Source organism: Lontra canadensis, unplaced genomic scaffold, assembly GCF_010015895.1.
Source record: "Lontra canadensis isolate GAN:19392208 unplaced genomic scaffold, GSC_riverotter_1.0 scaffold41, whole genome shotgun sequence".
Classification (NCBI taxonomy): domain Eukaryota; kingdom Metazoa; phylum Chordata; class Mammalia; order Carnivora; family Mustelidae; genus Lontra; species Lontra canadensis.
Window position 1 is genome coordinate 7,478,413 of NW_022631035.1, and position 15,160 is coordinate 7,493,572.

Below are 15,160 nucleotides of genomic sequence, written 5' to 3' on the forward strand. Positions count from 1 at the left end.
GTGTCCAGAGCATGGAAGGAGAAAGAAACCTCCATAAAGCCTTCACAGATGTGGTAGGAGGGGGCCCGGAGGCTCGATTTTTGTGACCTCCACCACCTTCAGGAAGGGGGACGACGGCCACAATATCAGCCCTGCTCAGAGAGGAAGGGGTGAGATGCAGCGTGAGTGCCCATGGAGGACGAGCTTTCAGTCTCCTGTGAGAATGACTGAGGGACTGTTTGTAAAATCCCACCGTCGTTTCCTGGGAGTGACAGCCAGGGAGTGACGGACAGGACGAGGGAACACGGGAAGATTCCATACACGTCAGACTGTCGTTGGACACGCTGTCAGAGCCAACTCCGTACTCTGTTCTTTCTAATTGACATGATTCTCAGGCTGTTGGAAAGTGGAATGGAGATTTTTTTTTTTTTTTTCCTGGAGAAAAGGCTTCCTAATCATTCTGGAGAGTTGCGTGGCCTGCTTTTGCCTGCCATCGGGTAGGAGGCTGCTCATGGCATTTGGTTGTGTGGCTGGGCTGGCTGGTCTCCTCCTCCACACAGACCAGAAAGCGGCCTCCATTATTGGGTTGTTCTAATCAGGGACAGGTCTCTCCTGGTCAGCTGTGTAGCGGACAGCTTCTGTCTGAGGCTGGGACCAAAAGCCAGGAGGGACGGGGACAGGAAAGAGGCCCAGGTTGGCGTCATCCCCTCGTAAGATGAAATGCCCCCCACTGACTATTTCCCTCAAAAGCGCTCCTCACGTTCTCATTTTATGAAAACTAAGGGGTGCCTTTCTGTTGTTTAAAGGTGGGCATCGTGGACGTGTCAAGAGAAGGTATTTTTAAAATTTCAATAAAGGCATATATTTCAATAAACACAAGAGAACACTGATTTGGAAGACAGATGAGGAAACGGCTAAAGGACCTGAACTCTGATGAGCTATTTTTACAGGGTCGGACTCCCCGTCTCCTTCGCTGACACTCCCCAAGTCCCTTGGGACCTCAGCTGACTTGGCGTTCTGGAAGGCAAAGCCCACCCCCAACATTTGGGTTCGCTGGGGACGCAGTCTGCCTGCCACTTCAGTGCCTTGCTTTGGTGCTTCTCCAGCAATGACTGTTGACCTCACTGGTCCTGGAAGCAGTGAAGGAAGCCATGAAATCCCAGATCCTCCAAAAACCCATTTCCACGTTGACCCAACAGCCCAGAACCACGTTGCTGATGGCAAACCAGATTTTGCCTCTATTCCTTTGGACTAGAAGTGTTCTGTTTAAGGTTGAGGAGGGATGGGTTTCCTTGGCTGCAAAGACCGCCCGCCCCCAGCAGAGGCCACATGCAGCACCGCTGAGGATACGATGCTGTCACCTTCTGCCCACGGGCCCCTTGGAGCGAGGACCATGCAAAAGGTGGCTGTGCGGAGGTGCAGAGGCAAGGAAAAATGAACCACCTGCGGTCTGTTGCCTTCTGGAGCAAGCATCATAAATACGACGGTGCCCATCCGCCTGGAAGTTAGGAAGAAAGATTCAGGGGATTTTTTAATCTGTTCAGAGGCGTTTAAGCTGCAGCCAAACAGAGTGAGCCTTTATGCAGTCCGAGTCTTTGCTCCTGAAGTGTTGGGATTACAGATGGGCGGCGTAGCTGTCTTCCCTATCACATACCGGCAGGTACTCAGAAAGCACCAAAAAGGAGCTGAAGTACATGTCCTGAAGCCCAGAAATGCCCTGTAGTGGGACGACAGACAGGGGGAAGACTTCTTTTACATTGGCGAGCCTCTTTGTGGAGGTATGTTCATGCCTGAGGGAGAGAACTGCGGTTCATTTTCTTGGAGGCCAAGCACCTCTGCTTCCCCCAAAGTGTTCAACTTCAGATTTGCATTAAGAAGCACAGGGGCACAAAGCTGTCCTTATAATCAGAACTGTACGGTAATGGCATAAAAACAGACCCAAAGGTCAGCAGAAGAGCACGGAGACTGCACAGATAGACCCATGTCTATATGGTCAACTAACCTATGACAAAAGAGCCAAGAACAGACAATGAGGAAAGGACAGTCTCTTCAATACATGGTGTTTGGAAAACTGGAGAGCCACATGCAAAAAAAAAAAAAAAAAAAATTGGACCTCTGCCTTATACCACATACAAAAATCAACTCAAAATGGATTAAAGACCTAAAAGTAAAACCTGACATCATACAAGTCCTAGAAGAAAACATAGGCGGTCAGCTCCTTGATGTTGGTCTTGGCAATGATTTTTGTAAAAGATTTTATTTATTTATTTGAGGGGGAGGAAGAGAGAGCACAAGAGCAGGGGGAGGGAGAACCAGACTCCGCACTGAGCAAGGAGCCCAATGTGGAGCTTAACCCTAGGACCCTGGGATCGTGATTCAAGCTGAAGGCAGACGCTTAATGACTGAGGCACCCAGGCACCTCTTGGCAATGATTTTTTGGGTTTGTCACCCAAAGCAAAAGCAACAAAAGCAAAAGTCAACAAGTGGAACTACATGAAGCTGAAAATCTGCTGCAAAGAACAAAATGAAACAGCAGCCTACTGACTGGGAGAAGATATCTACAAATCATATACTGGATAAGAGGTTAGTGTCCAAAATATATAAAGAACTCATACAACTTAATAACAACAAAAATCTGGTTAAAAGGGCGCCTGGGTGGCTCAGTGGGTTAAAGCTTCTGCCTTCGGCTCAGGTCATGATTCCAGGGTCCTGAGATCGGCCCCGCATCGGGCTCTCTGCTCAGCGGGGAGCCTGCTTATCCGCTGCCCCCACCGCCCACCCGCCTCTCTGCCTACTTGTGATCTCTGTCAAATAAACAAATACAATCTTTAAAAAAAATCTGGCAAAAAGTGGGCAGAGGATCTGAACAGATATTTCTCCAAGGAAGACATACAGAAACCAGCAGTATGTGGAAAGATGCTCGGTATCACTCATCATCTGGGAAAAGTCAATCAAAACACCAATGAGAGGTATCACCTCACACCTGTCAGAACAGCCGTTATCCAAAAGACAAGAAAGAAATGTTGGCGAGAATGTGGAGAAAAGAGAACTCTCTGCCCCGTCGGTAGGAATGTCAGTTGGGGACAGTCCCTTGGAAAACAGTATGGTGGTTCCTCAAAACATGAAAGACAGAACTACCCTATGATCCAGATGTCCCACTTCTGGGCATTTATCCACCCAAAGGAAATGAAAACAGGATCTCAAGAAGGTATCTGCTCCCCCATGTCCATGGCGGCATTATTTATGATAGCCAAGACGTGGAACCAACCTCAGTGACTATCAGTGGATGAATGGATCAAGACAATGTGATACACACACACAAACACACACAAACACACACACACACACACACACACACGGATATTATCGATCTATAATAACAGAATGAAGTCTTGCCATTTGCGACAACGTGGATGGATCTTGAGGGCATTATGCTAAGTGAAATCCATCAGAGAAAGATACATATGGTATGATTTCACTTATATGTGGAATCTAAAACAAAAAAACCCCCACAAAACCAAGTTCATAGATACAGGGGATAGATTGGTGGTCACCAGAGGCGGGAAATGGAGGGTGGTGGGTGAAAGATTGGAAGGGCTCAAAAAATAATAGATTTCCAGTTACAAAGTGAGACAGTCAAGGGGAGGTAAGGTCAGCATGGCCGCTTGAGTTAATAATGCTGTATTGCCTATTTGGAAGTTGCTGAGAGTAAATCTTAAAGTTCTCATCACAAGAAAAAGAAAATTCTGGAACTACGTATGGTTAGGAAAGTTCAGTGGACTTGCCATGGTGACCTTCTCACAATGTGTGCAAATACCAAACCGTTATGTTGTACACCTGAAACGCATGTAGTATCTGTTGGTTAGACCTCAATAGGAAAAAAAAAAAAAAAAAAAAAAAGGTAGCACGGGACCAGAAGAAATCCCTGTTAGGCCCTGTCCTCAGTGAGAACCGTTTGAAAATCATTTTGAGTGATTTTTCTCCAAAGAAATTGTGTGTTTTTTCTTATGCAAAACTATGACTGTTAGCAAAACGCGTGCTTCCCGTTGGGTGACTGGCTGGGATGATTTGTAGTTTTGCCAACTCTACCCTTTTTTTCTTTTCTTTTCTTTTTTTTTTTTTTTTTTTTAATTGAGGTGGCCTGTTATTCGCAGGGACAGAGCAGGGTGGCTTCAGAAAGGCAGTCAATGATCAGGCACGGGGTATTTGGAGGGAAAAATTGGCTTATACACAACGTCCTCCTCTCCATAAAAAGGAAAAAAAGAAAAAGGAAAAGAAAGAGTGTATATCCCTAGACTTCAAGTGAGTTATTAAATTATAGTTCTGTCCCTTCCCTGAAAACCAGAGCATGTCTGCATCAAACGTCTTACCTACAAGATCTAGAAGGCGTATCGCGTGTGAGCACACGTGCATCATGGCGTGTTCCATGCACACACGTGAATGTGTGTGCCATGCGTATGCCCCGTGGTGTGTGTGCCCTGCGTTGCGAGGGGTGCATGTGCTTGGGAGCACAGAGCGTAGTGAGCCGTAGGAGAATGGCCCTTTGTCCTGAGAACTAGGGTGCTGGCGAATGTTGAGAAAACCAAAAAGTGTTGGTTAGGTAATAAGAGAATCACTCAGCTTTCTTGCTAAAAATAATACCCAGGAGGAAAAATTACCCACCCTCTCAGTAACGGCCACTGTCCCTCGCCTGGGGACGGGAACCTCCATGGGAACTGGTACCCCAGCCATCCACGAGGAAGGAGGGGAAAACACGGCCCAGGAGTGGCACTGCCGCTCCTCCGAGGTGAGTCGCCGGGTGGTCGGTAGAGCTGACCCTGGATGTCCTCTCGTGAGACTAGCATTTTCCCTCTGGGCCCCTGTTCTAGATGCTTTGCAATCTGACCTTTGTAAGGACCTGGGACGATGGTGTCTCCCCTGAGTCCAGGCCTAAAGCTGTCTGACTGGGACCACAGCTCAGCTTCCTTTCTTTCCTGACTGCCCTACAAGGGACCCGCTCTGTGGCTTAAGTGACCGGAGGCCCCAGGCACTGAACAGTGGGAGTGGGCAAGGCTGTGGGACGCCAGTTCAGGTTTCTCTGAGAGTACATCTTGCCTCACACTCGTCCACAGGCTTTCCTACGAGGTGAGGCCCATTGTACGTCTGACCAGTCCTCACGGGCCCCGCGGCGGAAGGGAGCCACCTTCCCTTCACCGGACACCGGTATCCTGGCAGAGAGGCCTTCTTCTCCCCTGCATCTGTCCCCTCAGTAATGCCAGGAAAGAAGAGGGGTGAAAAGCGAAAGCATCCCCCCTTCCTCTCCACCCACTGAGCTTGGGTCTGTGTGATCCGTCTCGTGCTGGAAATCTCCGTCCACTGGGAGGCAGATGTCCACGGAATCCGGTGAGCGAGCCGCCGCGTTCCATTTAATATGATATTCATTTTAAAATCAATACCTTTCTGTTCGGCTTGGTGGAGTCTTGGCTAATATTTAACTCTGTTTTGAAGCCCAGCCCAGATACGTACAACCTGACACATCTAAGGGGGGAAAACTAGCTGATCAGGCTGTGTCTGGTCACTGAGGAGCTAAAGGAAGCCTGGTGGCCAGGGGGCGGCTGGGCGGGGGCACAAACACTTGTCCTGGAGCTGCTTTTCCCAGTCCTAACGGTCTGCTGACTCGGGTAATGGACACACGGAAGCTTTTCAGCTGTTAAGTGGAATATAATCCCCGGGGCCAACTTTCCAGATGAGCTGCTAGAAAAAAAAATATGAGACTCTGCCTATGGGAATGTTCCAAGAAATCCACATATTAGAAGGGGGACAACCTGTGTAGGTGAAGGTTTGTTCTGATAGAACATTGGATAGGAAATTCGGTATTTTTTGAATCCGGCAAATGTGGGGATCAGACAAGTAGCCCAATACAAATTATGACTTCTAAGCTCAAATGCTTGGCTAGCCTCCTGTGGTGATTTATATTAGAGACCACATGGTCCAGAAAGACTAATGGGACCTTCCCAACCAAATATGGAGCCTTTCGGTCATTCTCTTGCCTCCTTCCTTCAACTAGGCCAAAGTTCACTTCTGCCTTCTGTCCTAACCCAGCGGTCCTGACGCAAAGTCACGCTGGGAGCTGATGAGGAACACGTATCCCAACAGACGTTCCTTCCTACCTCTCTCAACGACCAGACTGTACACTTTTCCAGCACGGGGCTCCCATCCAGCCATCAACACTTGTATTCCGACACGGAGGGGAGGTTAAATCTGTGTTAGCAAGTAGACTCCGGTTCCCGGCCGGCTCTGGAAGTCCCACGCACCAGCCCACATTTTCTTCTCTGCATACATTCGTGATAGATAAATAAATCCATGCAGAAATAAAAAGAGGTATAGTTTTAAAATGAGACTACAGGAAAAGCGACCCCACAGTACGTGCATAATATCCCACACTCTTACGTCACAAGAGGTCGTCTGCAAGTTCCGCTCAGGACTTTCCTAGCAGCCACAGCCAACGAAGAGTAACGATTCCTCCTCCTCCTCCTCTTTGTCCTCTCCCTCCTCCTCCTCTGCTTCCTGCCTCCTCCTCCTCTTTCTTCTTCCAAAAACAAAGGAAGGAAACGCAGTGTCCTCCTATCCCCCAGTGTCCCTCTGCTTGTCCGCCTAGACTGTCCCAACCCGTGGCATGAACTCCACCAAAGTTTCAACTCCATGTTCCATATCCACCACAAGCTAACGTCATTCAAGGGCCACAGCATCCCATTCTCTCTCCTGATACCTCTCTCGCCACATTCACCCAGATACAACTAGCTCTTGACTACCCGCGCTAATGGGTATGTTACAGAGTAGGTCGCATTATCCGAATGTTCAGCTGCCCTCAAATCAACGAGTGGCCTTGCTTTTTGGTTCTCTCCCAGCATCCAGCAGATTTATGTTCATAATTAAATGTTGAGTTGAGGCTCAGCTTACATTTCAGAATTAAAATCGTGTTAACGTTGAAATTAAAAGGTTTATTCTTTCTTTCGGAAGAATGAAAGCCACCAGAGAGCCAGCTATCCCTGAAAGAGATATTTCAAAAAGTGGAGATTTCCTTTTCAGAGCATAGCGTATCTGCTATTCAGAGCACAGTGTATCATAGCAATCTGCCTGCTGATTTGGGCAGAAGTACAGCTTCAGTCTTAAAGGCCCCTTAGGACAGCCATCGTGCTGATGAGCCCTGACCTTAAACCTGGATAGGCATTCTGTTTGAAGACTTCAGATGGCCTCCTTGGAGGCAGTGTCTGACTGCAGGGGCCTGAGGGCTACACGGTTAGTCCATCTTTCCTGAAATTATTTCCATCAGTTCTTGGTCCCTTGGAATCACTTCCCTAAAGAAAAAAAAAATCAGCCTTTATTCAAAGACCCTGGAACATCTCATATTATTAGTAATGGTAATGTTGGGCTTAAAGCATTTCCTTCCAAATTTTTGCTTGTTTTTATGGTGGAGGAGGGAGAGGAGGAGGAGTAACCTTCTGTCTGTTGTGGCTGCTAGGAAGTCCTCAGCGGAACTTGTAGCTGACCTTTCCTCCACAAGTAGTGGGAGATCTTACCATGGGCACGTCTGGGCCACGGCTTTGCTTAGAGTCGCATCTTCTAATTGTACCTCTTTTAATTTTTGCATGGATTTACTGATCTGTCATAATATCACCGAACACACTTCTCTAGGCCACAATAAGTACTTTTGGGAAAGAGGTGGTGAGAATAGTATTGACAGGAGGAAGGCAGCCCATTCACAGTGACCGTCACCGGAGGAGCTCTTGTCATTCATTCAAATGGCCCTTGCTCAGGGAGCCAGAAGAGGAGAGCTCATTTTTATGGTAAAACCTATATACAAGACACTAAGAGTGAGGCTTTCCGAGAAACCCAGAGGTGATGGCGCCCCCTACAAACACACGAGTGTGTATTTGTTCAGACCCTGGTGATCGGTGAAAGTGGCATCATCTCATCTTACCATTTGTCGGTGAGCTCATCTACATTTCAGGGACAGAAAAATGTCATCAATGCTGTGAAGTGCCTGTCCGTTATGACTGTGCATGAGGAATAGCTCAGAGAGTGTGGAATTAAAGGTGGATATTTGGCGTGTCTACTGGGCGAGGAAGGTGGTACAGGTGTACCTGTGAGGGACGGGACTTCTTCTGACATTCTTCCTTGTGCACCTGCTATGTGCTGGGCTGGTGCACGGGCTCATGTGTTAGGAACAGGGGCCTCAGGTCTTTAATGCACTGTGATTTATTTATTTATATATTTATTTTAGTGCCTAGATTTCTATCAACTCCTTAAAAAAAAATAGAGGAGTCATTGAACTATATTTCCATTCTTTCATTAGGAAGCCATGTCGGGCATTTTTAAAAAAAGGAATTTCATGCTTTCTTGTAAAGATGTCATTTTGCTTTATTCTTACTCATTTATTTTCATGGTGGGGAAAAACGCTTTCCCTGCAAGAATCACAGTCCCTTTTTTTTTGCCTTTCGTGTCAGTGATTTCCTCCACTCTCCTCTTCCATGGCTCCCTAAGAAAAACCAATACAAATAAAGGAGGAAAAAAAATGCAATCTTATAAAAAAGCAGGCTTTGTTTTGATAAATCCAATAATCGACGACCAGAACCATTTATGTGTCCTTCTGAGGAAATGAATAATTCTTTGATTATATCGAAGAAGAGAAAACACATGAATTTATGTTCTGGGCCCTCAACTCCCTTCTCCCTCTCCCTTCTTACTTTGCTCTAACTTGCCTGAAATTAGGAAGGCCAATACCCAGGGGTAGAGGTGGGTTTGAGAGACTGGAAGCTTTAAGGAGACCTCTTTAAGAAAAAGAATACAGAAATATCTTCTTTTTACAATTTTTTTTTCAAAAAACATGTGGTCATGTGAAAACACTGCCCAAGCATGAGATATCCCTGAATCTTAAACTTTATTGGCTTTGTGGCAGGTCCATTTCTGCGGGTACCATATTGGAATAAACGTCCACCTACACTAGGCACACTTCGATTACTACTCGTGTACTTTGGAACACAGGAAACATAGGTAATGACTATACAGGGGCTAGAGAGTAGTAGAAGAGATAAGTATAAATGTTAAGACCACAGGTTACATATTAGGTTTTAAACACGCAGATATACTTTTCTATTTTTGTTGAGCTTCACCATTTCTACAGATCACACCCAGGCATGATCTCGTCTTCTCCTGACTTGGAATTGTCTGCCTGCATTTAAATGTTCACTTTAAAGGGAAGGGGGGCGTGTCACCAATTTAATACATTATCTTTCACTCAGACAAGCTGACTCAAACACTATTCTCTGATTGGACTCATGCTGAGCAATTCCCTATTCTAGAAGCCAGGTGTGACGGATGGGAGGAAGGGAGGGTTGGGGGCAGGGAGCACATGCCACTTGGCAGAGCTTGGCGTATTATTTCTTTTTCAAGCCGTTCAGATAGTGGTCTGGAGGTCTCCATTGAGGAGGGTCCTCTGGGTCTCCGTGGTCTCATTCAGCCGGGATTTGTCCTGTTTACTGTCACTCCGTTCCCCGTCATCTGTGCCGCTCACCTTGACCAAGCAGAGGACATTCTGGAAGCTCTTCTTGAAGTTGTCAGACAAGAAGGCATACAGGATAGGGTTGGCACAGCTGTTAGCATAGGTGAGGACCACCACAAAGTCAAACATGCCTTTAAGGGCTGGGGTGGGACTGATGGCCACTGAGACAGAGGAGACATTGAAGATGTAGAAGGGAAGCCAGCAGAAAATGAACACCGCCACCACTATGGACACCATCCGCGTGACCTTCTTCTCAGACTTTTTCCTCTTGGAGGAACCCACTCGGATCCCAGAGGACTTCACCTTGATGATAATGAACAGGTAGCAAAGACAGATGATGGTGAGGGGCACCAGGAACCCCAAGATGAAGGTGTAGATAATGAACCCCGTGTACCATGCCCCAGATTCACCTGGCCAGTTGATGGTACAGCTGCTTCTTCCCCACTGGTTGCTCCGAAGCCCAGCATATATCATGATAGGCAAGATGACCAGCAGGGACACTCCCCACACGGCCACATTGATCATCTTGGCCGTTCGGGGTCTTCTCCACTTGGCCGACTTGATGGGGTGGACCACAGCCAGGTATCGATCTATGCTCATGACCGTCAAGCAGAAAATGCTGGTGAACTGATTGATGCCATCCACAGTCATGACCACCCGGCAAATGGCCTTGCCAAAGGGCCAGTGGACCAGAGCCACCTGCATGGCCAGGAAGGGCAGACCTAGCATGAAGAGCTCGTCTGCGATGGCCAGGTTGAGGATGTAAATGTTGGTGATGGTCTTCATCTTGGCATAGCGGAGGATGACATAAATGACAAGTGTGTTGCCACACAATCCAATGATGCAGACCACAAAATAGATGAATGTGAGGACTGCGTTGCTGGTCAGATCATAGTACGGCTCTGTCTGGTTGGAGCTGTTGGCCGCCACCACAGAGCCATCAAGGTCAAATGGAGGGGAAAGCCAAGTGCGGCTCTCATTGAGTAGCTCATATCCCATATCCATGGCTGCCTTACAGTCTCAGGCTAGTTCCAGACAGTCAGAGATCGTATTCTCACCTTAATGTGTCCTGGAGGCAAAGGATCCACTGTGACATCTGCAAGGGAAAAAGGAAGATGGGGCCATCAGTCAGAGGCTACTTAAGCTTTCCCCAGCCTTCTGTGTTTCTGGTTTACCTTCTCAGACAGATTCTTCAGTTGAAAAGTGTGTTTTCTGTCTATTTGAGCATTAGAGCTACCGGCCCATTCTCATCAGTGTGCAGACTTTTTGAGTTGTTTTTCCAACGGGAGGTGGGGGGAGGGGTTTGGGTTAAATCATCACAGTTTATCTTGTCATCTTTGGTGACGCACATGTGGGAGATGGCTGTGGCTGCAAAAAAATAAACAAACAATGCCCCCCACAAAGAAAACCCCCAATACAAAACTAAAAGATAAAAAACAAAATTTGTCCTTTGATTCCTAAGAAGTTGACTGGAACAGACTGTAAAAAGGCAGAATGTGGAGTCCAGCCCCTGACTCAGAAAGATCTGATACCAGCATTCCCTGCCTGCTCCCCACGAGGACGTCTCCGCGGACTTGCTGACTGCTTTGGAGTCTTTCCATTCTGGAAACCCCAGAGTGGAAAAACCCCAGACTTTAGAGGTAAAACAAACCAGGGTTCCACCAGGAAGCCCGTATGACCTCGTGCCCGGCACCTAACCACACTGACTCCCACTGGTGACAATGGCGGCATCTGGAAGGTTGAGGCATGAGATCCGTGTGGAAGCACCTAGCGTTGTGCTGGGCTCATACTCGGGACTCAGCCAATCTTACCTGCCCCCCCTTTCTCCTGTGCCATCTCGTGTATCTGTAATCAGCGGAAAGCTGCCCACAGAATGACCAAATCTATGGTCCTAAATATTAAAAATGAAAGTCTGGCTGGCCTTTATATTTAAAATGTAGATTTAGTTTATTTTGATTCTTCTGTTCGCATTTCTCCAGTCCCCAGCGCTTAACCTCCACATGCCTCAGAGGGTCCCTCAGGGAGATGCTGCCCCAGAACGCTCCTCTTCTAGCACCCCAGAGGATTTGCCTGGGATCCCCCATGAAGGAGGAATACAGGAGCCAGGCATGAGGGAGGCAGGCTCATTCACAGAAGTGAATCCCAAACACCACAGTAACTCATTCACACTCATTATCCCCTTGATCTTCCCAGTGGAAGTGGGATAACCATCCCCATTTTGCAGATGAGAAACTGAGGCTTAGGGAGTTGAAGTAATTTGCTTCCGTCCCCTGTATATAACAGGTAGAACTGAGATTTAAACATAGGACACCCGACCCTACTGCACTTTTTGCAGTATCCTATCCGCTGCTCAGTGGGCTGGAAAACTGAGAGACTGATAATTGGGCTTTGGTTTAAAACAGCTGACTCCTGTTTTACCATCATGCTGGGAAAGTATTTGTAACACTACCGGCTTGGCTTAAGATCTGAAACAATAGCTTATCACTTAAGTAAAGGATTTATCTATTGTCATGCAAAAACCAGGGCTGGGGGACTTCTTTGTTCTGCATACCGGGGATATAGGCATGAAAGAGGCTGGTGACCTCCTGTAGGTCCCAATTTAGGAGGGGAGACAGGCAGAGGAAGCCAGCTCATCTAGGGTGTGAATTTTGTGGAGAAATGAACCCAGGGCTTGAGGATGCCCTCCTTTCCTGGAGAATTCAGAGAACCCTTCATAAAAGGAGGGTTTGGGCTGGGTCTTGAGTATATGAAGAGTGAAGCAGGGAGGGCAGGAAGGAGGTCATTCCAGGAATAGAGAAGATGGTAAAGGGTGGCGTGCTCAGCACGTAGTGGGAATAATTCACCCGGCGGACACATTTCTCCTGAGCAGGGCATTCCCCCCCCCCCCCCCCCCGCCCCGTGCCTGAGTGAAGATTGGAGATGGCTCCTTTATGCTGGGAGAGACTGCTAATTAGCTAGGGGGGCCTTCATCAGCAACAACTACTCGAGGACCCTTGCCTACCTTTGCCTCTGATTCATTCTGCACTGCCAGGTGCACTGTTTATCCTCTCTGTGCTCATTTCCCTACCAGAAGATTGTCTGTAAAGTGGGGTCTGGGCTTTGTGGCTGACCTTTCTGCTAAGTACTTTGGGGACCCAGGATATAATGTCTGCATTGGGTAAAAAGCAAAATCCGGCAGCTCTCAAAAAAAAAAAAAAAGTTGTAAAGGAACCATTTTTGGTATCCCTTGATCACTTTGGGTTGTTTCCACCATTTTTCGGTCTTAGGGGTACTTTAATTCTATAGACCCAGAATCCCACTGAAGCCACCTGCACTGGACAGTACATCAACCACTAGCATTTCCAGGGTACTGTCTATGTAACGTGCAAGGTCACACTCCAAAGTCAGGGTGAGTCTGAAGACCCCTGGGTGGCAGAAACTCTGTCTAGAGCTTTGGGGATGGGGCTGATGATGGTGCAGGCGGGTGGGGGAGAGTCAAACGCTGACCTCCAGCCCTAATTCTGCCTTTTTGGCTGGAGTCTCAGTCAGTGGCTTGGAACTGCATGGGGTCAATGTTTTTCTAAGCAGGCTAGAAAGCAACCACAGACAGCGGGCAGAGCTCGGTGAAGGTGGGAGAGGAGGTAAGCTGGGGAGCCAGTCTAGAGTGGGGAGGCTCCTTCAAGGAAGGAATGATTTTAAATCACAGTGACTCTGATTTCATTAACAGTGAAGCCTGCTGCCTCAGGTCTCCGAGTGACTTCTGCTTCATTTGGGTCCCAGTGAAAGTGGAGCCCCATGTCAGGCAATCAATACTTGTTGGATTGTGGTTCGATTAAATGCACAAGGAAGTTTGGGTTTCTGCTTGCTTTATTTTTCCAGCCCAAGAGTTACAGACCCTGGAAATGGCTGGTTGTTGGTTTTCTCTGAGACGGAGTCTGGGCTGTGCTGGAGAGGAGGGTGAGAATGGTCTGGAGCATCCCTTCCTTTTCCCAGAGCCTAAGAACTGAGCATGGGGACTGGGCATCGGGAACCATGCTAAATCCTCTTCACCTTTAGTTCTCCTTTCTCCCCAGCATTCCACCCCCGCAGCCCTCATCCACTCCATTCATTCCCCACCGCCACTTATCCAGTGGCCTGCTGAACCCAGTAGGTCTCACCACCCCCAGAGCCGAGCCCCACTGGCGGGAGAGACAATAGCCAGGTGCAGGCCACCATGGGGTGGGGGGTGGGGGGTGGGGGCTCCAGTGCCTAAGAAAAGCCCAAGCAGCACTGGCGAAGGGCATGGGGGAGAGGTGAGGCTCAGGACAGCCTGTTCGGTTCTCAGGACTGGCACAGAAAATTCTCATCATCCAACTTGATGGTTCTAAGATCAAAGGGTTTCCTAAAGAATTCCCTATTTCCAGGAGGACGATAGGGGAGATTAAAAAGACGGCTGCGCCAGCACCCCAGTTTCTAAACGCAGGGAGGGGGTGGCGAGACATCAGGGACCGCTGGGAGCGGGGGGACAGCTGCCTGGGGACTTAGCCAGTGCCTCGGGGGCGCAGGCCACTCAGGGATTCATGCTTTCCAAACATAGGCAAACTGTCCTCTCCTTCTGAGCGCTGGGGGAGCGGACCCCAGACCATTCGGCATCCGTCTCCCTGGGGGGAAAGAAAGGACGGAGAAGTGCTCCCTTTTCTCTGCTCCGCCACCTGCCCCTCCCAGGCTCGGATCTCGGGATGCACGCCCACAGAAGCCCCCAGAAGGGACAGACCCCTCCCCGCCCCAGTAGCCTGGCTCTCTTCGCGTGGAGGCTTCTTTGCAGGTGGCTGGGAGAGAAGTTGTCCCTGTCGCAGCTACCTCCTGGAGCAGCCGGCTGGGGGACGAGGACTGGATAAGGGCGCATGCCAGGGGCACCAGCCTGCGGTGGTGTGAACACATCCATTCCTGCACACATGACCCAGAGCCCCCACTCATGGCGGGACAGCCGCTCTCCTTCCTTGCCACAAAAATCATCCTCCAAAAGGCACAGGGCAGAGAACCCCACACTGGGACCTACTCTCGGGCACACTGAGGTGCGAGCCACCATGCAGCGCAGATCCACCCAGGTGCCCAAGTACGTCTCTCTCTCACACACAATACACTCGCACGCGCACACACACATACACATACTCTCACACGCCTCACCTTTGATTTTCCGCTGCAATCCACTAGCTCAGCACCCAGCGACAGTCCCCAACCCAGCCGGTACCCGGGCGCGCAGCCGCTAGCCGGGCACCTGGAGCTCGGCGTCCTGCGCTGCCGGCTCCCGCCGGCCCCGTGCGCCGCCCGGAGCCCGAACGGCCCGCAGACCCCCGGCGCCGAGCGCGGACTGGGGCTGGGGAGCGGGTGGCCGAGCGACCGCTCGCGCACGGGTGGCTGCGTCGCCGGGACTGGCCCCGCGGAGCCCCGGCCCCTCGGCACATTTCCCCACGCCACCCCCCCCGTTACGTCACAGCAGCCTCGCTCCGCCCTCCGGGCCGTAGGAGGACGGGTGCTGAGCCGCGGAGAATCCGCCGGGGGCTGCGGGCGGAGCTCACAGGCGCCGGGGGCGCGAAGGGTCCCCGATCTCCGCCTCGCGGCAGGGACACACGCTGCTTTCCCTCTTACCGCTTTCACGGAGTCGGGTGTGTTTCACCCAGC

General features: G+C 49.5%; 1 protein-coding gene across 1 annotated transcript; it reads right to left on the bottom strand.

Annotated features, from left to right (window-relative positions):
- Window positions 1-8,882: 8,882 nt before the first annotated feature.
- On the bottom strand, window positions 8,883-14,921 carry SSTR2 (somatostatin receptor 2). Its single transcript, XM_032870728.1, has 2 exons — window positions 14,666-14,921; window positions 8,883-10,616 (listed from the first exon to the last, which is right to left on the bottom strand). The coding sequence occupies exon 2, from the start codon at window positions 10,523-10,525 to the stop codon at window positions 9,416-9,418; it is 1,110 nt and encodes a 369-aa protein (XP_032726619.1). The 5' UTR covers window positions 10,526-10,616; window positions 14,666-14,921; the 3' UTR covers window positions 8,883-9,415.
- Between the last annotated feature and the right edge of the window lie 239 nt (window positions 14,922-15,160).

Excerpts from the sequence above, each read along its gene's own strand:
- SSTR2 (XM_032870728.1), bottom strand. The coding sequence starts at position 10,525 with ATGGATATGGGATATGAGCTACTCAATGAGAGCCGCACTTGGCTTTCC.